The sequence below is a fragment of the Salmo salar genome, chromosome ssa03 (genome assembly GCF_905237065.1).
Source record: "Salmo salar chromosome ssa03, Ssal_v3.1, whole genome shotgun sequence".
Lineage (NCBI taxonomy): Eukaryota > Metazoa > Chordata > Actinopteri > Salmoniformes > Salmonidae > Salmo > Salmo salar.
In genome coordinates, this window is record NC_059444.1 from 61,035,874 (window position 1) to 61,060,109 (window position 24,236).

General features: G+C 44.5%; 1 protein-coding gene across 6 annotated transcripts; it reads left to right on the forward strand.

The window, feature by feature from the left end:
• atp6v0a1a (ATPase H+ transporting V0 subunit a1a) lies at positions 1–22,621 on the forward strand. Of its 6 annotated transcripts, none has more exons than XM_014192885.2 (22): positions 1–127; positions 1,614–1,788; positions 3,620–3,698; positions 3,815–3,912; positions 4,018–4,158; positions 5,211–5,293; positions 6,347–6,473; positions 6,750–6,832; positions 6,963–7,056; positions 9,535–9,747; positions 10,878–11,028; positions 11,400–11,539; positions 12,081–12,250; positions 12,370–12,460; positions 12,612–12,730; positions 12,961–13,177; positions 13,312–13,419; positions 13,540–13,650; positions 15,423–15,440; positions 16,002–16,119; positions 16,241–16,412; positions 21,429–22,621. In XM_014192885.2, exons 2-22 carry the CDS (start codon positions 1,672–1,674, stop codon positions 21,520–21,522), a joined length of 2,544 nt encoding a protein of 847 aa, XP_014048360.1. In that variant the 5' UTR covers positions 1–127; positions 1,614–1,671; the 3' UTR covers positions 21,523–22,621. The 6 variants fall into 6 exon arrangements, with proteins under 6 accessions (XP_014048360.1, XP_014048363.1, XP_014048364.1 ...); XM_014192888.2 differs by having other exon boundaries at positions 4,018–4,146; XM_014192886.2 differs by having other exon boundaries at positions 18–136.
• Positions 22,622–24,236: the final 1,615 nt, after the last annotated feature.

The window sequence follows — 24,236 nt, forward strand, 5'->3', positions numbered from 1 at the left end:
GGAAGCGCACTAGCCAAGCCTCTGATTATGAAGACTGATCAGCTGATATTTCGTTGAGCGCTGTGTGTGGAACAGCGTTGAAAACTGGGAGCCGTGAGTGGAAGACTAGTAGCTAGCTACAACAATAGTAAGAAATGTATGGTTTGGTGACAGTATTCGTTGTTCAATACCAGAATTGTTTGCAATATATATATCCCCCCCCCGTTGCGTTGCTTGTTAGCTAGTAAAGCAAACGTTACGGATGATTCAGTAACAGTCACCTCACTGTAGCTCGCTAACCGGTTACCGTAGCTAGGTTTAATTTGCTATGCTAGCTATGATTTAAGATTAGTTCGATTTCTGTCAAGAGACGTCAAATAGCCAAATAACCTTAGTGTCAGTCGAGTAAGAACGTTAGCTAGTCATTTTGTACTGTTATATAACATTGTTGTTTTTGCTGAGTAACGTTAGCCAGCGTACGTTACCAGAAAGTGTGAGGTCCAACTAGCTAGCTTGCTATTAATGTTTGTTAGTTAGCTAAATTAGCCAGTTAGCCAGCGGTACAATTAATTGTCAGTTCATATCGTAGATATACGCTGACAATTAACTGTGCCGCTGGCTTCCGAATTTTATAGCGAACTGCTTTGTTCTTATAATGTAACTAACGTTAGTTAACGAGTAACAACTGTCAAAACACACAAACACTAACGTTAGATTAGACTCTGCCTGATTCGAGCTGTCAAGGATGCAGACAAAAAATGGTCACGCAGATATGCTAAACAAGCAGTGACCATACAAAAGAGATCCTCTTGCATGGATTTTAATGATATAGTTTGCTAAATGTATCCCCACTAGTTGTTCAACCGTTGTAGTTAGTGTTGATATTGACGATGTAATCCTGCTTGACTGGTAAATCAGATCACATGATGCGATTTAATCCATAGCTAGCTAGTTGAACCTGTTATGGCACTCGAGGCATTTGCACTTCAAGAACATATGAATATGTGTGTTTAATTTACTTATAATGAGTATAGTGTGAACCTGTTGTCTGTCCTGAGTCAGTTTGCACCCTAGACTGAGAAACTCAATGGCTTGGCTTGAAAATCTGTCATTGATTGTACAAAATGAGATAGGGGGCCTATTGTGAGATTAAACTAAATTAGGGTCGTACTGTCATACATGATGGTACTTTTACATGTATTATGGTTCTTGAAGAGTGGCTCTCCAGTTTAATGACAAAATAATGACTAATGAGCCTAACTGAATTCCTGCAAAGATTATGGGGGCTAGATGTTAGATTTTTTTCTGAAACATGCCTGCTCCTCGCTTAAGTATAAACTAATACAGAATGTTTATTACTGCTGTACAATTAGGGTCATCCTTACAACACACATTAGAAGAGGGTGCAGGTCTATGCCAATATCTTTTTCTCTGAAATTACACTTCAAATCATAAACTTAAGGCCATTGTAGTGTGAAGGGAAACAACACAAGGGAACTTCTTCGGCAATGTAGGCCTATGTATTCTCAGAGTTGGCTGTCTTTTTGAAAACATTGGAGGCTCATTCCTTCTGGTGGGACTCAGCTTCTCCTGTTTACTGTGCAGGTGATGTTTTCAATCTTTTTGTCCCTAAGAAATCCAGGAGGATCCCATTGATCGCTGTGCTGAGCAGGTGCACCACACTACGCCATCATGGGGGAACTCTTCAGAAGTGAGGAGATGACCCTGGCCCAGCTCTACCTCCAATCAGAGTCTGCCTACTGCTGCGTCAGCGAATTGGGAGAGATCGGAATGGTGCAATTCCGTGATGTGAGTTGTCCAGGCTTCTCTTCTTCCATTCTTCATTGTGATGCTCTAGAGCTAGACTATGCTTATTATCTCTACTTTCCTATTTTGAGTGCTATTCTGTCTGTCAATCCATCTTCAGGCTATATAGGTCTAGAGCAGTGTAATGTATGGCTGTTAACAAAGGACAAACTCAGGAAGAAGGTAGATGAATATGGTAGTCTGCTGTAGTAACAGAATCAGTCAGATGGTTGGGAAAACACATACCTTGGCGTCAAACATTTTCATCATGTGCACATAGCTGACTCTTTAGGCTGAGCATGGGAAAGCTCACACATGACATCCTCCTGGGATCATATGGTGTGGGGGAAAACTAAGGCATTGTTTCCTATATTAATTTAGCAGCGGCGGCCCGCCGCTGCTAAATCGTTGCCGCCACTCCCCCAAAAATATTATTATACATTTTTGGGATGGCATAATGTTTTAATTTGAAACATAAATGACTAAAACCTGAAGTAGTATGTAGGAAATATAATGGACCTAAACATTGATTTTAGATTTTGAATCACTCAGATAGCATAAGAACACTGCAAAATGTGTAGAATTGCAGGAAAACCTTCTCTGTAGCCTCAAATGTTCTGTTGGGGATCGCGCTACTGACCACGTCCACACTCACCACCTAAGCCCCATTTTGTTCCAGAAAAAACCCTGGAGTTACAGTGTACAAAACATTAGGAACACCTTCCTAATATTGAGTTGCACCCCATTTTGCCCTCTGAATAGCCTCAATTCGTTGGGGCATGGACTACAAGGTGTCAAGCGTTCCGCAAGGATGCTGGGCAATGTTGAATCCAATGCGTCCCACAGTTGTGTGAAGATGGCTGGATGTCCTTTGGGTGGTGGACCATTCTTGATACACACGGGAAATTGTTGAGCGTGAAACACTCCGCAGCATTGCAGTTCTTGACACTAAAACAGGTGCGGCTGGCGCTTACTACCATACCCCGTTCAAAGGCACTTCAATCTTTTGTCTTGCCAATTCAACCTCTGAATTGCACACATACACAGTCAATTGTCCACTTCATCTCTACACTGATTGAAGTGGATTTAACAGGTGGGATCATAGCATTCACCTGGTCAGTCTGTCATGGAAAGAGCAGGTGATCCTAATGTTTTGTACACTCGGTGTATATTTGTAGCATTTCACTCATTGAGTCTTTGGTGTTTTTCAATTAGGTAAATACAGATGGGCAATGCCGTGTTTCAGCCAATGTATTTGAAGCTGCTATGCTGCGTCAGTTAGGCTATAGTGCTTTTAAAGGGAAATTATATTTCAGATGGTGTCAACATAATTTAACTTTAATGCATTTTTCCGTAGAAGGTCCTTTTAAAAAGTCACCAGAAGTGAATTTCTCAGTCGTTCTACCCCCCAAAAACTCATGGGTGTGCATGCCCACAGACTGCCCCAGCAGAAGGACATTTTCCCCATCCCCCACACCAACTTTGCCACACGTTCTGAAAAGAATCCTAGGGGAAACACCAGCTGTTGTACCTAGTATGTTGTTATTATACCCTTTATTTGGTTGTATTACCTCTCCTCATTCATAAGACCATATGATAGCTAACTGGTGTCTGCACTGTTTTCAGAAGATATTAGTAATGCTGTTTTCGCTCTGAGGTTTCCTGGATAAGTCATTGCATTTTTATAGAAGTAGCCTAAGCTACAATTTCTTTGAATGCATCTTAGTGTTACAACGCAATGTTTGTCTCTAGTTGTATATGACAGATAATGGCAAATGGATTGAAGGCATTTTATCCCTGCGATGGCAAAGGTTTTGAATAGTTTTCATTACAGTTGAACCCAGACGTGAACGTGTTTCAACGCAAGTTTGTCAATGAAGTCCGTCGATGTGAGGAGATGGACCGCAAGCTTCGTGAGTGAGCTCAAGTGTTTAACCCATTGCTTCACTCATTATCTCCCCCATATTTACAACAGTATCACTGCTATTAGTTATCCCTACTCAGACCCAGTCATCTCACTCTCTCACAGGGTTTGTGGAGAAGGAGATCAAGAAAGCCAACATTCCAATGGTGGACACGGGAGAGAACCCAGAGGTCCCCCTCCCTAGGGACATGATTGACCTGGAGGTAACTTATCTCCCTTCTCTCTAAGAATCCACTCTGGTTATAAAGTGCTCAACTCACCATGTCCAGCTCACTAACTCCCCCATCACCTTCTGTCTGTCTCTATAGGCCACTTTTGAGAAGCTGGAGAATGAGCTGAAGGAGATCAACACCAACCAGGAGGCCCTGAAGAAGAACTTCCTAGAGTTGACGGAGCTCAAGCACATCCTGCGCCGCACTCAGCAATTCTTCGATGAGGTCAACTCCACTGTACACAAACCAATTCACTATTTACACTGTGTTTCTGTGCCTGCCTTATTGACTAGGCCTCTTGCCGACTTCATAGTGGATCATAGCATTATGTTAACTTAGTATGGGTCAGATGTCTGCTTGTGTATTTATAACGGTTAGGTAATTACATCCCCAATCCCAGACCAGTTATTCAAGTTTAATGATGCAACTAGGTTACATAGCAGAGTAATACGCCATACACAGATAGTCATTCGCATATGGACGAGACGAGACTACCTACTATCGCTGCAACTCCCGTACGGACTCGGGAGAGGTGAAGGTCGAGAGCCATGCGTCCTCCGAAACACAACCCAACCTAGCTGCACTGCTTCTTGACACAACGCACATCCAACCCGGAAGCCAGCCGCACCAATGTGTCGGCTGGAAACACCGTACACCTGGTCAGCGTGCACTGCGCCCAGCCCGACACAGAAGTCGCTAGCGTGCGATTAGACAAGGAATTCCCTGACGGCCAAACCCTCCCTAACCCGGACGACGCTGGGCCAATTGTGTGTCGCCCCATGGACCTCCCGGTCACGGCCGGGTGTGACAGAGCCTGGGCTCGAACCCAGAATCTCTGGTGGCACAGCTAGCACTGCGATGCAGTGCCTTAGACCACTGCGCCACTCGGGAGGCCTTACTGTCTGTACCTTTGACCAGCATCAAATCCACTCCACTGAGTTTGCAAGCAAAGCTACTTGAACTTAGAATGTTATCACCTATTTTACAAGCACTTATGAGGTTGCATGGGGGTAAATCATTCAGCTGAATGTGTAGCCTTTTTTGCCAATCATTTACTGTTCATATAAACCCCAGCTAGCTGTTTACTATGTTTTATGAAGAGCCTGGCCTGTGTTCAATATCAGAGCTCAAGCCACTGAACCGTCAAACCTTCCCAGGGTGTAAGTAGTTCCCCAACAAAGCAAGCCAGTTGTTCCAGAAAACAGGGATGCATTCTTATCATGCGTCTAATTTCCTGAAAATATCTTGCTCTAAATGTAATGGTTGTCATTCTCTCCACCTCGCTGCAGATGGAGGACCCCAACCTGCTGGAGGAGTCGTCTACCCTGATGGATCCCGCTGAAGCAGGGACCCGTCCTCCTCTCAGACTGGGGTGAGTCTGAGTCCTTGGTCCACTCTATTTAGGATGGATTAGCCATCTCCTCAAGACTTAAAGGTCAATGAAAAGACTGTCATTACATTAAACCATCTGTTCTTCCTGGAGGTGGAGTCAGTCAGTGTAACACCTACATGGTTTGGCCCACACAAGCTCAGGCTGTCAGATTAGTCGGGCCACTACGGTCACTTGACGGAGTGTGTGTGGCGGTGCTCTGTGTCTCTCTGCGTACTCAGTCCCTAAGCTGACAGCCCACATGCTCTGTCAGTATCGGTGGCCAATTGTTTCCTAATGGTTGGTAAGAGGCCAGTACAACTACTACTACTACAGGTGCTACCACTCTAGCCTGCTGCTTGGCAGTAAGATGTTGCTCTGTTTATCAGGGTTCTGTCTTCAGTAGTGGACAGAGTGAGCAGATAGACAAATCACAGACTGATGATAAGCAGTTTACAGAGCATGCAAACACCAGCAACACGCATACATTCTAGAAGAGGGGGACTTGAAAGTTTGTCATCTATTTGCAGACAGAGACAAAGAAAATAGATTTGATTAAATGTCATAAAGAGTAAGCAAATCGGGGACAATTTCAACAGAAAATGGGGTGAAAAAAATCACTCAGAAAACCGTAACTAAAATAGCTCAATGCTGTGGCAAAGCTTAGCGCTCATTTGTTAATGGATTGCTTGGTACGGATGCAGTGCCCCAAGGCCCTAGGGCTTCCCATCTGATGTCTGTTTGATGCTCCTCCATGGCTCCCATTCCCTCAGCTCCCATTCCTATATCCACCACTATCCAGAGAGGATGTTTTCATCAGCAGTGCTCCCATCACCAGTGTGAACAAACAAAATCAATGACCTCTGTCCTTATGTGCCCGGGTTTCATTCTGTAATGCCATTGCATTATGGACTGATCTTGGATCAGCTCCAACTTGAGCTGCCATTTAGGGACCTAACTTATTGCAAATATCAAACACCTTATTTTGAGATAAGGGATACATTTCGTAGCTATTCTACTGTGAATACTGAACCATGCCTTATCGTCCTCCTGTAGGTTTGTTGCCGGGGTGATCAGCAGGGAGCGCATCCCTACGTTTGAGAGGATGCTGTGGAGGGTTTGCCGTGGTAACGTGTTCCTGAGGCAGGCAGACATTGAAGACTCACTGGAGGACCCTGCCACGGTCAGTAACTATTCACTGATACTAGTATAATAATCTGGAGGGCTTAGGGGAACAAAAACTGTGCAGGATTTTGTGACCTATTCAGTGGTATACTGTTGTACCATGACCGCTTGGTGACGTTGTGTGATTGTCATATGAGTGGCATTGATGTCCTTATTCATGCTACCTCATCCATGCTACCTCATCCATACTCTTTATGATAGAGCAGAAGTATCACTATCAGGCAATGTTTTGTCTCCTCTTCACTTAACTCATGTTGATATGTTTCCCCTACAGGGTGACCAGGTCTATAAGTCTGTCTTCATCATATTCTTCCAAGGAGATCAGCTGAAGACTCGGGTTAAGAAGATATGTGAAGGGTAAGGGGCTATGATTGGTTGAGAAATTCAAGAAACACTAACTAATCTAGACAGAGGAATGTTGTAATTGGTTTTCTGTTCCGCTCCAGGCACTCTGGGTTGATCAACCCCTCTCTCCTTCACCTCTCAGGTTCCGAGCATCACTGTACCCCTGTCCAGAGACCCCCCAGGAGAGGAAGGAGATGGCTGCAGGGGTGGCCACCCGTATCGATGACCTGCAGATGGTACGACCTACCTGGCTTATTGTAACACAGACAGGGAGTCCACACAGTCAGCTAGCCAGCCCAAACTAACAGATATTTACATCATGCCTTGTTACATAAATTAAATCTAACAGATCCTTACATTTTCACGTGAATTAGTCCTTCATAATTTAATCTGTTTTCATTGTGAACTTGATCTGGGCTCTATCATGGCTTCTGATGAGTGTTCTGTTTTCGCTGTAACTGTATACTCAGCTGCCAGAGGCTGTGGTGGAGTGGTAGGTGACCACATGAGGTATGTGGCAAATTCAAAGGCGGTTTAAGTTATTCGTTTGAGGAACGAAACCTTCATTCTGTTGTTCAACATGACATTAGTCATCTTTTGACCTGCTTTTTGGATAGACCTTTATTTAACGTCTACTAACGTTTTGCGTAATCAGGTTTCTTGCTCTGTGTCTTGCTGATTCAATGTCTGCTGAAATGTCAGTTCCTCTTTCTGCCATTTCCTCTGTACTGAGCCATCAAGCCCTCAGCCAAATTATGATGAAGTGGAGGGAGAGACTGATACTAGATTAGTTGCCCCAGCAGTGTTGCAGTAATAGATATTTTATCTATTACACAAAACCACAGAGGAGATGTTTGTTGATCACATTAGGGAGGCCTTCAAATTGAGTTAACTTCTGTTTGTTTGCAGTGTTTATATCTGAAATGTCCTGGCTTCAGTGTCTGACTCACTCAACCTCTTTGGCGGTAGTGGGCGTCAGCATCAATGGGCTGGGTGTGAAAAAACTACAGGGAGAGGTCAGAAACGATTGTCACTCGTGCCGTGCCAGGCCCGTGAGGTGGCTGAACTGGATCTGCCTCTGGCCTGGCTTTAGGAAAGCACCTCTAAACAGTGACTCACTGCTCTAAAACGGGGCAAAAACAGGCACGGGACTGTGAGTGAAGGCTAATCCCAACACAAACACACAAACACACACACACCACCTCTTTGGTATTATAATCCAGTGTCTAACACCCTGTCTCCTTGGTGCCAACTGTGTCTGGTGACCCAGGAACAATGCCTGTCTCAGTGTTTTCTGTTTTTTTCAGCTGTTGAGCAACATGTGAGCTGTGGTCTTTAGAAGTCCAGCCCACACAGACAGAACTTCAGTTTAGCCTTCCATGGAACAGCAGCAGCATATGGTGCAACACCATCCCTATACGAAGAGAAATCCAATACCCACTTCTGTTATTGTGTTCTGCGCCAAAGCCCTACGTAGTCTGGTTGCGCAGCCGGTTTGCACTTGGATGGACAGGAGGCATCCTTTCCTTGTTTGGCTAGGAGGAACCCTCACTCGTTTCGCATATAGGAAACCAGCTGATCGTCAGGGTGGTTTACACTGAGTTCAGCCAATTAGCCACCCACTCCACCCACGCTCACATAGTGACCACATTTACTACTCACATTCTCAGGAATGGGCTTAGCTTGAAGTTTAAAAAAAATTAGTCACTCACAATGCACTTCTCTGTGATAGACAGACACCCAGTGGTATGTGTGTGTTTCAGTGGTGTGTTGTGTGTTGAAATTCTCTGTGGTTCAGGATCAGTTACAGCCCCCAGTGTGGACAGAGAGTGAGACTCTGCATTACGTTTGGCAGGCCCCCTGTCTGCCAGAAATGTTAACATCCTCTCATTGCCAGTAAGTGCCTGGGAATGCTTGCCTCGCTGTTTGAGGGGCCACTGTTATGCCCGTCGCTACGGGGGCGGGATAGTCGTCGACAAGAGAGAAGGGCGAGGGTGGAGGGGAAATGCCCGGCCCACTAGTTTGGGAGTGAACAGTGTGTTTGTGGGCATGAGAGGGTCTCGACAACGTGGGCGAGAGTGGGTGTAGGGTAGCGGCATGTTAGCAATCCGCTGATCATAAGACATTAACTTGATATGAGTCAGTGCTGCATACCTGAGAACGCCTCTGCCGGCTCTTACGGGAAACCCTGCTATGCTGGGTCTGATATAACCCCTTTATCAAACTTGATCACATAGTGCACACTGCCCAGCAAAGCCTTCTATTAATGTGAACCACCTCCACAATAAGAAGCGGAACATGATTCATTGCAACAGCACTTGCTGTTCTGGACATAGGGTTGGCACACTATGCAGACCAATGCCACTCTCCACACAATTCTAGCGTTGAGTGGATACTACTAGAGGATTGTCCTGATTCCACAGTCTCCGACCCTGGCCTACATCTAGGCCTGCATCTGTTTTCCATTTGAGGTCGGTTTAGTTAGGCGCATACCTTCTTTTGTTTAAATGCTGAGTCCGAATGTGTTAATTGAGAACTGCATGCAAACTTTGTCAGACACATAAACAGTCGGTAGACTATCTAGGACCGAGCATCTGAGCTAGTTACACAGCTGGATATGTTCTGTACCCAGCCACGCAAGGTTTCAACTACAGTATCATCCTAGTCGCATCTTGTCTCCATATCTCAAACCCTGATCTCCCTCCCCACTACAGGTGCTGAACCAGACGGAGGACCACAGACAGCGGGTCCTGCAGGCTGCAGCCAAGACCGTCAGGGTGTGGTTCATCAAGGTGAGGAAGATGAAGGCCGTCTACCACACCCTGAACCTGTGCAACATCGATGTCACCCAGAAGTGTCTGATCGCCGAGGTGTGGTGCCCCGTGTCAGACATGGACTCAATCCAGTTCGCCCTGCGGAGAGGCACGGTGAGTTGAGTGGACACCCGTCTGGACTAGAGGCGTGGGGGAGGTACAGGAAGTTTTATGTTGCGTCCCAAATAGCACCCTATTACCTTTTAGAGTCCATAGGGCTCTGGTCGAAAATAGTGGGACTGGGTTCATTCCATATCTATTTAATGGGACATTTCTATTATACTGTTTAGGTCAAGTTCATTGATGGAGGACGCCGTAGCATTAAGACATTACGAACCAGCGAGCCTCATAGTCACCAGTTAACCCAGCTTTGAGGCCATTATGCCTGGACTCTGCTACGCTGTTAAGTCGTAACAGATCCAGACTGAGAGACAGTGCTAACAGGATGTGCAGAGGCACTGCGTGAGTGCTGGGTATGTGAGGAATTTACACCTATCATGAGGCTAGATTCCAGCGGTATCAGGACGTCATGCTGTCCTCTTCTGTAGTCCTGTCCTCTTCTGTAGTCCTGTCCTCTTCTGTAGTCCTGTCCTCTTCTGTAGTCCTGTCCTGTTATCCTGTTCATGCCAGTAAGGGCTTAACCTTGTCACGCACAGCATTCAGTCTCCATGCTGCATTTATCCCACCAGGCTATTTTTACCCCACATATCTCGTTGAGAAACACAGGAACATACTGCCCTCAATACACACAACGATTCTGCTTCTATCTCAGCCATCGAACCATCCCGTGGACAAGCTGCTGTCCTTCACACACAGCAGGCGTGGGAGATCAGATGATACATGTAGTATGACAGATTCATTTCCAAACCAGCTGTGGAAATGAATCTGTCATATTAATCGGATTTATTGAAGACGTTGCTGCAGATCTTTGAGTGATGGAGGTATGGACGGTCCCAGTACCCAGTCTACAGACTAATGGGGAAAGCAGGAGGATTCCTCTCATTCCTGAGTGTTGAGGAGATCCCAGGCCAGCTGACAGTCAGACTCTGGCTGGAACAATGCAACATCCCTTTGTTAGACACATTCATGGGAGATTGATAGCAGGGAAACTCCTGCTGTTCTCAATGCCTTGTAGGGCTGAATACCTCAACTCCCTGTAGAGGTTAACAGAGTGGTATTGTTGTGTCCTCCTGACCATTCTCTTGAGTGCGTTTCTCTGACTGTCTTTCTGTCTTGGTCTCCAGGAGAAGAGTGGTTCCACCGTCCCCTCCATCCTCAACAGGATGCAGACCAAGCAGACCCCGCCCACCTTCAACAAGACCAACAAGTTCACCTCGGGCTTCCAGAACATCGTAGACGCCTACGGTATCGGCAACTACCGCGAGATGAACCCAGGTAACCCCATCTGACACGATCAACCTCCTCTCTCTCTCGCCATCCTTTATTCCACTTTTATCATTCAACTACCTATTGTTAAAATAATAGGCATTGTTGTTTCATGTACCTCACTAGGCAGCAGACTTTTATTTTGTAGGGATATCATAACTCACATAATGTCTATGTATCCAGCTGGCTAGATCACTGTGCCAAAGCAGGTGATAAATGTTCACCCCCAGTGCCAAGTCTATTTCCCCCATTATCACCCCATCACTGTCGATCATGCTGTATTGTGTATCACTGGTACGTGTGTCAGTGTGAGCTTGGGTTGGTTCACTCTCCCATTCCTCAATGTGTACGCTCATGATTCCCTCCCTCCCTGTCCCCAGCCCCATACACCATCATCACCTTCCCCTTCCTATTCGCTGTCATGTTTGGGGACCTGGGCCATGGGGTGCTCATGACCTGCGCTGCCCTCTACCTGGTCCTGAGAGAGAGCCGCCTGGTTGCCCAGAAGAACGACAACGAGGTATGGACATCACTACCCCTGCCATCAGCTCCATCCCTCACCCCTTATCCAGCTTCTAGCTCCATTACTGGGAACTTAACAGGGCTTGGTTACCTCTCTGCTTTAGACAGATTCTATGGCCCTAACACTGTAGTGGCATCATGATGGCCAGTTTAACTTTCAAGTTGATGCTTTTTGAGTGTGAATAAATAACCAAATCCTCTATGGCTAAAACAAAATGTAACTGAGACCAGATTCAAGTGTAAAGTATCACTTCTGGTCTGTGTGGATGTTCGACGTGGTGCGCGTTCAGCAGGATGCAATATTTTGGAACATTCATATAAAAATATTCTATGTGGAACAAACATGCCTCTGACATGTAGAATAAGGAATCACTTCGGCTCTATTTATGTTTTTTCTGTCTGCAACGTTCTACAGTGTTTTGCAACGGAACGTGGCCATAGTTTGATTCTAACAATGTAACGTGTCACTTCCTGTCTGCGGGTGTAGATGTTCAACATGGTGTTAGATTCAAACGGTGTCACTTCCTGTCTGTGTGTAGATGTTCAGCATGGTGTTTGCTGGGCGCTACATCATCCTACTGATGGGCATCTTCTCGATCTACACCGGCATCATCTACAATGACTGCTTCTCCAAGTCCCTCAACCTGTTTGGCTCTGGCTGGAGCGTCAGGCCCATGTTCGACCCCCGCGCTAACAACCTCACCTGGTCGTAAGTATCCCTCTGTCGGTCTCATACTGTCTGTGGATTAGATTAGTTTACCTCCTGTACCTTGTTGGCAGTGCCCTCTGTGAAGTGATGATTCATGCCATGTTTGATGTTCTCCTCAGGTTTCAGACACTTGATGAAAACAAGGTTTTACAGTTGGACCCTGCAGTAAGAGGAGTCTTCAATGGACCTTACCCCATTGGCATTGACCCAGTGAGTACTCAGTCTCTGTGAAAACATGCTGAAATCCCCTTCCAATAAAGATGGATAGTGAGCTAAAGAAAGTGTTATTTTGATAAATGTAATATGTTACATTTATATCATCCTGATTTCATTGTCTTATAACTTTGATTGTGTTCTTCAGATCTGGAACATCGCCACCAACAAGCTGACCTTCCTCAACTCCTTCAAGATGAAGATGTCAGTGATCCTGGGGGTTATCCACATGCTGTTTGGAGTGTCTCTCAGTCTCTTCAACCACCTGTGAGTCACGCTTAGAAGCTACACTCCTTGTATATAGAGCACTGTCTATGAATTTGAAAGGGTTTATATTTCCCCAGCCTTATCCCTCTGCTGTCTACCAAAACAAGTGGTGGGGTGCTTTTTAAAAAAGTTTTTATCCCAGACTAACTTTAAGGAACCATGACAGTTTGTTTCCTGTCTGTACATGACTATTTTATCCGATGGTGAACATGTCTTGTTCTTTTCTGAAGGTATTTCAAGAAACCCCTGAACATTTACCTGGGCTTCATCCCAGAGATTGTGTTCATGGCCAGTCTGTTTGGGTACCTGGTCATCCTGGTCTTCTATAAGTGGTTGGCCTACGACGCTCACACCTCCAGAAATGCTCCCAGTCTTCTCATCGCCTTCATCAACATGTTCCTGTTCAACTATAGCGACCCCACCAACCAGCCCCTCTACAGAGGACAGGTGATCATTCCATTCATCCTTTCATCTGTCAATCTGTCCTTTTTTTAATTGAGCGAGCCATTTTATGGTGGGATAATGTGTGACGCCCCATACGCATCTAACATCCCTCGTTCTCTCATCCTTCCTCTCCATAGATGGTTATTCAGACGCTGCTGGTGTTGATAGCCCTGGCGTGTGTTCCCTGTATGTTGATAGTGAAAACCCTGGTTATGCGGCGACAGTACCTCTGGAAGAAGAACTTGGTACTGTACTAACATCTGCCCTCCCACACACATTTGTTCCATTGAGTTCCATTGGGATCTGGAGTGTAGAGTACGTGAACCCAGCAATAACCCCTGTCGTCCTCTTGTCTGTTCCTCCAGGGCACCCAGAACTTTGGAGGGATCCGGGTGGGAAATGGCCCGACGGAGGACCAGGCTGAGATCATCCAGCATGACCAACTCTCCCAGCACTCGGAGAACGACGAGCATGAGGTGAGAAACCAGGATACCCCTAGCCTCCACTCTGTTGGCCTAGCATATATGAAGTATGTGACCAGAGTAGTCTATTATAATGTTGGCCCAATAGCAGACCCCATTAGATACTGCAGTAGGCAATATGATCCAGACCTAGCCCAGATGGAATAACCTTGAATAATGAAGTCATCAGCCACATATAGAAACCCAACCCACTTACTTTACGTTACCAGAGCTCTCATATTCCCTGCTTCACTAACAGCAGCATAGAATATGTATTCATTATAAAAGTGAGATCTGGCAGGAGCAAATGAAACTGACCACAAAGCTAATCCAGCAGCTTTTATTACTCAACATGTGCATTATTATATTACCTACAAAAATGTAGTTTAATTTTTAGACCGTAAACAGTCACACTGAATCAAGTCTGTGGGATTGTTCTGTGTTCTCTCCCTCACCCTTTCAGGAGTTTCTGATAAACATATGAAACAATACAACAGGCTCCTGTGAACCTCAAACCAGACGAGCTGTCAGTTTGTTTCTGTAGCTCTCAGGAAGCAGTTATGGCTGTTGAGACAGAGCTTGCTCTTTTATGGTTCCAGGACCCAAGATTTATAGAGCAGCTTTCAAAGTGCCTCACACAGATTCCTCCTATCATTGTTGACTTTGAAGTGGAGAGGAATTTTATTTGATTGGAGGTTACTTTATTTAGCAATGTTAGTCTCTACAGTCCATGCCACTATAAACTGTATGGCCTTGGACGTGATTCAGTGGATGGAGCTGTGCTGGAACAAATCTTTTAATTCTAATATGTTGTATTAATTTCCAAGACGTTTTAGAGCCGCGTCACATCGCATGTTGATAATGTGAGCTCTGGCTCATTAACAAAAGGCTGGGTGGATTGGAGTGGTTGCATGTATCGCCATGCAATCCGTTTCAAGCCATTTATTAATTGCATAGTGTGTTTCCAGTTCACTGACCAGACTGCGTTTGTGTTATGTGTTTAGAGTTGTGCTGCTCCTCTCTCTGTCTAGCAGGTGTTCAGGCAGGCAGGGTGCTAAGTAACTAACACAGTAAATATAGCATTTCTGTTTTAACATGGGGGAACTCATTTTAACAGGCCACCTTTACAGAATTCTTGCCTATAAACTACTTGGGTCATCTGGTCAAGTATCCAAATTACACTAACCGTGTTAATCCTCAATGACAGAACTTAATTCATAAATTTGTGTTAAGTTGGGAAATACCATCTTTGGTCTTAGATATGGTAAATAGCTATACTACCGTTAACTAGGCTAAAGCTTTAGTTAGCTTTTTCCTTATCCAGCCTTGCTGAATGGCTGAGCAGGGTGTAACCCAAACAGCCTCGTCCCACCTGCTGTCACTGTCAGTGGGTCACCAACCCCACTGGTCATTACATTCCCCATCACTGTCTCCCCTAGCAACCACAAACACAACAACAATATGCCAAAGACCAAAGGCCTATAGATATATCTGGAACTGTCACAGTAGAATGTTGTCACAAAATACGAAGCATGCACAAATGCATGTTTTTGGAGGAATGGCTATGCATCACCTAGATACCAGTGCCATAATGTTTTTATGCAGCCCCTTAAGAAACTTTGTCAGTCGTTTTGATCCAGTGCCTGTGAGGACTGCAACACCTAATCACCTTGTGTATATTATACATCTTCCTATGTTTAATGTCATTGTTTTCTCTTGTTTCTCTCATCACTGTGTTCTGTTGTCCTGTCACTAACAAACCTAACTTGTTGTCAATTGCTTTCAAGGCCCCCGAGGAGGAAGTGGTAAGCCAGGCACTCATGCCCCCCCCCCATCCCCTTACCCAAAACGCATGTCTTGCTAGTCTGTCTGAGCCTCAGCTTGTGTGTGATAGTGTGTATCCCTGTCCTGCATGTGTGTGTTCTGTCCCCTGAGGCTGTTGACTGTGTGTGGTCTGAGTTTTTGCTGTCTCTGGGTGTTCAAGGGTTTCTTCTAATGCGCAGCAGCACACTGGGCTGCACCCTTAGACTAGTAGTGCTTCCTGTCTGCCCGATCATGAGGTGGTACTACCATTACCAGCATGGCATATCCTGCAGAGCTCCTCATTTGTCTGGTTCATGGGTTGTAAAGAAGGAGCTTCTTGGGAGACCTCTGCTACAGAGGCCTGACTAGTGGGTCAGGCTGCTGTTTCTGGAGCTGTATTAATCTAGTGAATGTCTTCCTCAATGTGGTTCCGTTTAGCCATGAACTTTACTGACGTTAGAGATTGCCCCAGACCTCATTTGGACCAGTCTCCCGGTCCCTGTACTGTTGTGTCCTTGTCACCTAGGGGTTCATACTGGATGTGTGTTCTCTCCCTCCTCCAGTTTAACTTTGGGGATGTGGCTGTGCACCAGGCCATCCACACCATAGAGTACTGTCTGGGCTGCATCTCCAACACAGCTTCCTACCTACGCCTATGGGCCCTCAGCCTGGCCCACGCACGTGAGTACATAAACCTCTCTCGCTGCGTCTCGCTGCCTCTCGCTCTCTACCCTTTTTGGTTTCTCTTTGAAAGGGTACAGTAAAACAGTTGATTTCCTTCTCTTCCTCTGTGATCCAACAGAGCTGTCAGAGGTTCTGTGGACCATGGTGATGCACCTTGGCCTGTCCTCCAGGAGCTTTGGGGGTTTCGTTGCCCTGTCCATCATCTTTGGGGCCTTCGCTGTCCTCACTGTCTGCATCCTGCTCATCATGGAGGGCCTGTCTGCCTTCCTGCATGCACTGCGTCTGCATTGGTGAGAGACACACTGCTCTCTTGCACATAGACAACATGTTTGTTCAGTCTGTGGCGTCTCAAACTAAGGTCTCTAGAACCTTCCCTGCACTTAAGAGCCACTGTAAGCTGTGGAGGGCTCCATCTTCTGCTAGTCTGGATTCCTAATTGACTTGGGTCAGATCACATTTTATTGGTCACATTTACATGGTTATCAGATGTTATTGTGAGTGTAGCGAAATGCTTATGCTTCTAGATCTGACAGTGCAGCAGTATCTAACAGGTAATATATAACAATTCCACAACAAAACCTAAAACACACAATCTAGTAAAGGAATGGGATAAGAATATAAAATGTATGGATGATCAGTGACAAGCGGCTAAGATGCAATAGATTAAATAGTGTAGTATACAGTATATACATATGAGATGTAATGCGAGATATGTAAACATTCTTAAAGTGGCGTTTATTAAAGTGGTCAATGATATCAAGTCTGAAGGTAGGCAGCTGCCTCTCTGTGTTAGTGATGTCTGTTTAACAATCTGATGGCCTTGAGACAGAGGCTGTTTTTCAGTCTCTCGGTCCCAGCTTTGATGCACCTGTACTGATCTCGCCTTCTGAATGGAAGCGGGGTGAACAGTTGTCCTTGATGATCTTTTTGGCCTTCCTGTGACATCGGGTGCTGTAGGTGTCCTGGTGGGCAGGTAGTTTGCCCCCGGTGATGCGTTGTGCAGACCGCACTACCCTCTGGAGAGCCCTGTGGTTGTGGGCATGGTCAGCGACGTGGAGATTATGTTTTCTACCTTCACCACCTGGGGGTGGCCCGTCAGGAAGTCCAGGACCCAGTTGCAAAGGGCGGGGTCGAGACCCAGGGTCTTGAGCTTAACGACGAGTTTGGAGGGTACTATGGTGTTAAATGCTGAACTGTAGTCAATGAACAGCATTCTTACATAGGTATTCATCTTGTCAAGATGGGATAGGGCAGTGTGCAGTGTGATTGCGATTGCATCGTCTGTGGACCTATTGGGGCGTAAGCAAATTGAAGTGGTTCTAGGGTGACAGGTCGGGCGGAGGAGATATGATCCTTGACTTGTATCTCAAAGCACTTCATGATGACAGAAGTGAATTGCTACCAGGTGATAGTGATTTAGTTCAGTCACCTTTGCTTTCTTGGGAACAGGAACAATAGTGACCATCTTGAAGCATGTGGGGACAGCAGTCTGGGATAGGGAGAGATTGAATATCTCCGTAAACACTCCAGCCAGCTGGTCTGCGCATGGTCTGAGGACGCAGCTAGGGATGCTGTCTGGGCCGGCAGCCTTGTGAGGGTTAACACGTTTAAATGTTTTACTCACGTTGGCCACAGTGAAGGAGAGCCCACAGTCCTTGATAGCGGGCCACGTCGGTGGCACTGTATTGTCCTCAAAGCACGCAAAGAAGTTGTTTATTTTGTGTGGAAGCAAGACGTCCGCGACGGGGCTGGTTTTCTTTTTGTAATCCGTGATTGTCTGTAGACCCTGTAAAGGAAGGAGCATGTCTTCAATAGTTTCCTCCTCTGTCAGAGGACATGGAGGTGTGGCTCAGCCCTGTAGCTCCCCTTGCTGGTGAAACTATGGTAACAGACGTTTTAGCTCTAGTTACTCGGGGCATCGTCTGAGCCCTCAACCGTGTGTGTCTCAATGGAAACAGGGCGTGTCTCTCTGTCCCACTGGTATTAAGCAGACCGGTGCTACTGGGAGCTGTGGTTATCCAGCTCTCACCTCCAGCTCTTTCCTGGCCAGGAACCTGGAATCTCTCTGCATCCCATAAAGCAGTGGAGGATTGTGTGTGAGATGCTGGCCATCATGGAGAAACTTCTGGTGTCTCAGAACAGCTGGAAGTGACCATCCACTAGCACCCTCGCACAGCACTGACACAGACCCTCATCACTGTATTTACCCAGCACATTGTAATCTAATGCTCCACTCTCACTGAAAGGTCCTTAGGGGAGAGTAAATAGGACATGAGGCCTTCTAAATATATATATATTTATTTTTAATAAAAAAAATGGTAACTTATTTTTCTTAGTGGCCGCTAGCTAACACAGGTGGAAATGTGATTTTGAACTGCCAAAGTAATGGCAGGCGTCTGTCAAAGGTATAGCCGTAGTAAATGTTGATCTAGCTGTGGCCACCATGCATACGTACTCGCTCCTATTCCAAAACCATTTGATCCAGCCAGAGCGATTCCTCCAGTAGCTGAGAGAGGAGTCATCCCTTAAACACTTCTTCGTATATTTTAGATTCTAACATTTTAACTTCAATCAAATACTGCCTCTGTACTCCAGCACTTTGGATTTGAAAGCATACAATGAGTGAAGTTAAAGTGCAAACTGTCAGCTTTAATTTGAGGGTATTTTCATCCATATCAGGTGAAATGTTTTAGAAATTACAGCACTTTTTGTACATAGCCCCCTCCCCATTTTAGGGGACCAAAAGTATTGGGACCAATTCACTTGTGTATTAAAGTAGTCAAAAGTTTGCACCCATATTCCTAGTACACAATGACTACATCTAGCTTGTGACTCTACAAACTTGTTGGATGCATTTGCTGTTTGTTTAGGTTGTTTCAGATTATTTAGTGCCCAATAGAAATGAACCTTTCTGTGAAGGGGGTTCCCCTGGCGGAACACCTGGCCTACAGCCAGTGAAATTGCAGGGTGCCAAATTCAAACAGAAATCTCATAATTAAAATTCCTCAAACATACAAGTATTATACACCATTTTAAAGATAAACTTCTTGTTAATCCAACCACTGTGTCCGATTTCAAGAAGGCTTTACGGCGAAAGCACACCATGCGATTATGTTAGGACTGCGCCTAGCCACAAAAACATATACAGACATTTTCCAGCCAAGGAGAGGTGTCAGAAATAGTGTTAAAATTAATCAATAACCTTTTATGATCTTCATCTGGTGGCACTCCCAGGACTCCATGTTACACAATAAATGTTTGTTTTGTTCGATAAAGTTAATCTTAGTCCAAAAACATGCCAATTTCAAATGAGGTTATGTTCAGAAATGCATTGTCTCAAACAAACATCTGGTGAAAATGCAGAGAGCCACATCAAATTACAGAAATACTCATCATAAACATTGATGAAAGATACAAGTGTCATACATAGGATTAAAGATGCACTTCTTGTTAATCCAGCCGCTGTGTCCGATTTTCAAAAAGGCTTTACGGCGAAAGCACACCGCTATTATGTTAGGTCAGCACCCAGCCACAGAGAACCATACAGCCATTTTCCAGCCAAGGAGAGGTGTCACAAAAGTCAGAAATAGCATTCAAATTAATTACTTACCTTTGATGATCTTCATCTGATGGCACTCCCAGGTCTCCATGTTAGACAATAAATGTTTGTTTTGTTTGATAAAGTTCATCTTTATGTCCAAATACCTCCTTTTTGTTCGCGTTTAATCCAGCAATCCAAATGCACAAGGCGCGGGTACAAAGTCTAGACGAAAAGTCAAAAACTATCCATTACAGTTCGTAGAAACATGTCAAACGATGTTTCTAATCAATTCTTAGGGTGTTTTTATCATAGATATTCTGTAATGTTTCAACTGGACAATACTGTTTTCATTAGAAAGGAAAGGGAACGGAGCTCACGGCCACGGGCGAGACTAAACTAAAGGCTTTCAGCTGAGCTACCTACTGTGAGTAGTCTTATTCGCTCCCCTTTCACAATTGAAGCCTGAAACAACTTTCTAAAGACTGTTGACATCTAGTGGAAACCTTAGGAAGTGCAATCTGACCCCACAGACACTGGATATTCGATAGGCATTCATTTAAAAACTACAAACCTCAGAATTCCCACGTCCTGGTTGGATTTTTCTCAGGTTTTCACCTGCCATATGAGTTCTGTTATACTCACAGACATTATTGTAACAGTTTTGGAAACTTTACAGTGGTTTCTATCAAAATCTACTAATTATATGCATATTCTAGCTTCTGGGCCTGAGTAACTGGCAGTTTACTCTGGGCACGCTTTTCATCCAAACTTCCCAATGCTGCCTTCTATCCTTCAAGAGTTTTAATGGTAAATATTGTTTTGTTGTTTTGGAATCACGTTTATTGTAAATAAGAATAGAATGTTTCTAAACACTACATTAATGTGGATGCTACCATAATTACGGATAATCCTGAATGAATCGTGAATAATGATGATCGTGAAAATTAGACGCACAAATATCATACCCCCAAGAAATGCTAGCCTCTCACCATTACAATAACAGGGGAGGTTAGCATTTTGTGGAGGGTATGACATTTGTGTGTATCATTTCAAATCCAAAATGCTGGAGCGCGGAGTCAAAACATTTGTCACTATCCCAATACTATTGGAGCGCACGGTAAATTAGTTTTCAGTCTAGGGAGAAATTACGATCTCAGATTCATAGAAACACAAAGCCTATCACTTTTTCTTTGTTTCTTTGCCTTACATGTTCTTAAGGAAAGTAGTGCTAGTTGACTACATCAAACATATGCCGCTAAGTTTTACCTTCTCTTGTAAGCGTATTCTAGTAGAATATTCTAGAGCCCCAGCCTACCCAGATGAACATCTACCTCCAGACATGGGGAGGAATGACAAGCATGTATGCTTCCTCCATTGAAAGGTTATCCAGCCGTTAGTTTGCAGGGAGATTTTATAAATAGGGAGATGGAAAGAGGGTTGTGTTTCGCTTCTGAGGACCAGGCCGAGGCCCTAACGTGGGTGTGATACAAAGTGGGTTACACAGGGAAGTTGTGGAATGGAGAGCAGGGGTCATCTCGGCATCAACTCTGTCTGGCTTTGGCTTGACACAATCATTAAGGGCTACCTATATTGCACCTCAAAGAAACTCCAGTTTAAAGGGACTCCTCAGACTTACTTTCAAAAGATTTTTGTATAACCGTTGATGGTGCTAGGCTAGTATGTCTGTGCAGCATTGATCTTTGCATTGATTGATTCTTATTGTAATATGCCTGATGTTAACTGTTGCCTCTCTTGTTCTCTCTAGGGTGGAATTCCAGAATAAGTTCTACGTAGGCCAGGGCTTCAAGTTCCTCCCGTTCACCTTTGAAAGCATTCTGGAGGGAAGGTTTGAGGACTGAACACTGTCCTGACCACTGCTCCTATAACCTCTCTGTTCCTCTTGACAGCCAATGTGATGTTGGTGTAAGGTAGACTCCACCCACCCTGGGCGTTGCCACAGGAACCCATGTGATTAACTCTGAGCTCGCTGGTCAGGATCTTGGGTAAAATAGCTCTTTCTGAAAATCTGAAGTTAATCACATCTGTATTTCACATCCTGGTGCCGTGATTGTTTTGTTTGTTCGATAAATTATTTAATGTGTGTTTTGTTGTGAAACCTGTCCAATGATGTGTTTGAACCTCCCTGTGAGAATTGCACTTCTGATCATTGTAAACGTGGACTAGCTTTCCGGTAGTCTAAATTGAGTTAATCTACAGATTGTCATTCATACAGTAGATGTCCATGGAAAATGAGAGAAAATGGCACCAGGCTCAAATCCAGTAAAGGCGATTACTGGAGGTCTTTAAGTGTGTGTTTTTTGTTTTTTTGTCCCTTGACCTTACCAACATCTCCCTCATGTCGCTGCTCATATTAATACACAAAATGTTCACCCACACATTCTCTGCAGCACATAAAATCAGACAGACCTCTACTGTAAAAAAGCCTAAAGGGATTGAGTTCTACCATACAATGACTCGTGCCAGCAGTTTCTTTATGCGACACAGTGAATTGAATCTCTTATGTAGCAGAGGTAGATTTTGACACGTCCTATCATTTTCTGCCGTTTTGACCTGATGTGTTCTCTACTGACTGCACTGTTTTGGACTACATATCTGTGATATGCAGTGAACTATGGGTAATCTGTCTGTCACGTGTCATATTAGTGTGGAGTATTTCAAAAGTGTAGAAAGTAGCTGGATTTTCTGTGATAATCCGTGACTATGAGATTATTGGTCATTGTGTGTGTTGTTTTTGTTCCACACCTGTCTAGTTAAGTGTTTACACTGTGACTGTAGGCCCGTGTGAGGGGAGAGGGAAGGACAAACCACACAACAGGAATATGTAAAGGGGGTCAGTGTATTGTCATAATTGTGAGACATCAACTAAATCTGTATAGGAGGGTAGTTGCGTTGAGAATCTGTATGTGTTTGTCATTAAACAGGAAAGAGCTGGTTAAACACGTTTTAAAATTCTTCTGGCTGGGATTGGTGGAGGGTCATATATTTCAAGTGAGCAGTTAACAGATCAAGTAAATTAATGTTGGGTTTTGAGTGTTTAAGGGTGTAAGATGCCGTTAAGTAGATAATAATTAATTGAATGCTAGCACCACACTTTCATTCAATTCCAACACTTTTTTGGGGATAAAATGGTTAATGCGTTATGCATGCTTTCAATATACATTCACAAACATCAAGGTCTAAGCCTGTGCTAAAATGGAAACTTTGGCTATATGAATACAGGGATGACAACCAAGCCAAGGGCCCTTTCTAGTGGTTACTGAGTGTAGTGCAGGTATGGTTTTCAGCATCAGTGTCTGTAGTTTCTCAGCAGTCCCCATGAGGGAGCTATTGGACTGGAGTTATCACTGGTCAAGCAGCCAAACACATTCTCACTGCAAAACCTTATTCACTTTAATCATTCTAGTAAGGTAAATGTTATTTGTACAGTGCTCTGTTATTCAAAACTAGCTGTCAACGGAAGGAAACTTTATTTGCACCGTAACATTATTTGGCTGTCCTACCAGAATCCTAAATGTGTTAAGGTCTTAACATCAGCTAAAACGTCTCCGTGACTCATCAATTATTTGAATGACCTGCTCTACATGTGTACTTTGTGGCTGGAATGTGATATCTTAAAGCTCCGTGCTAACCAAGTGAGATGAGTCCAGAAACGGCTGAGCACTTACTGTAGCACATCAAGGTACACTCATCCGCTCTCACGTAATGGGTCTTTTCTTATAGTAAAACCACTTTTCATTGCATAATGGATTGACCTGATTTAAGACTTATTATGGCAAGGGATTGTGTTATGATATTACTCCAAAAAGCTTAAGTGCACACTAGATATTTCTCCTGTTGCACAACTAGCTCAGAGTCACATTGACCCTCTTATCCTGTGGAAAACAGCTTGAAAATAGAAGCCCCCCCAATCCCATAATTAAACCTGACCTGGTTTATCTCAAGGAATAACAAGGACAACACAAGGGAAGGCATGTCGAGGGGCACCTCAATTGAACTATGTCTATGGGGTCTCTGTCTACATGGTGTGGCCCTGAGGCTAGTGTGGTTCTGATCCATGTGTTACTGTAAAGTGCCCTTTTAAACAGTAGTCCTCAGACATTGGGAGAAAGAGGGAACACTGTGTTCTTCTCCTGACAATGTTTTTTTTTCTAGGGCCCTAAACACTAGGCCCCCCATCTGTCATAACAGCACAAAGTAATAATAGTTGTTTATTTAGCATACTTTTTTTTACAACTTTTATTTCCCAGCGTGTCATGGATAAGCAGCAGTAAGAGCTGGCTTGCGTAAGAGGCCTTCAATCCCTACTGTGTTTACATCACCAGCCCCCCCGTCCCCCCCCTCTCCCCGTCCTCCGTTGGTCATGTTTCAAAGCAGAAAGAAGGGATGAGTTTATTTTTCTCCTTTACCTAATTAAAATATACAGTGTTCTTTAACTGACCACAAATAATCTCCTTTGGAATGTTATTTTTCTAGTATGGTTACAAGAGATTTCTCCTGGGTTAAAATCTGCTTTTACAGCTGTTGTAATTGTACTGGCTCTGATTCTCAAATC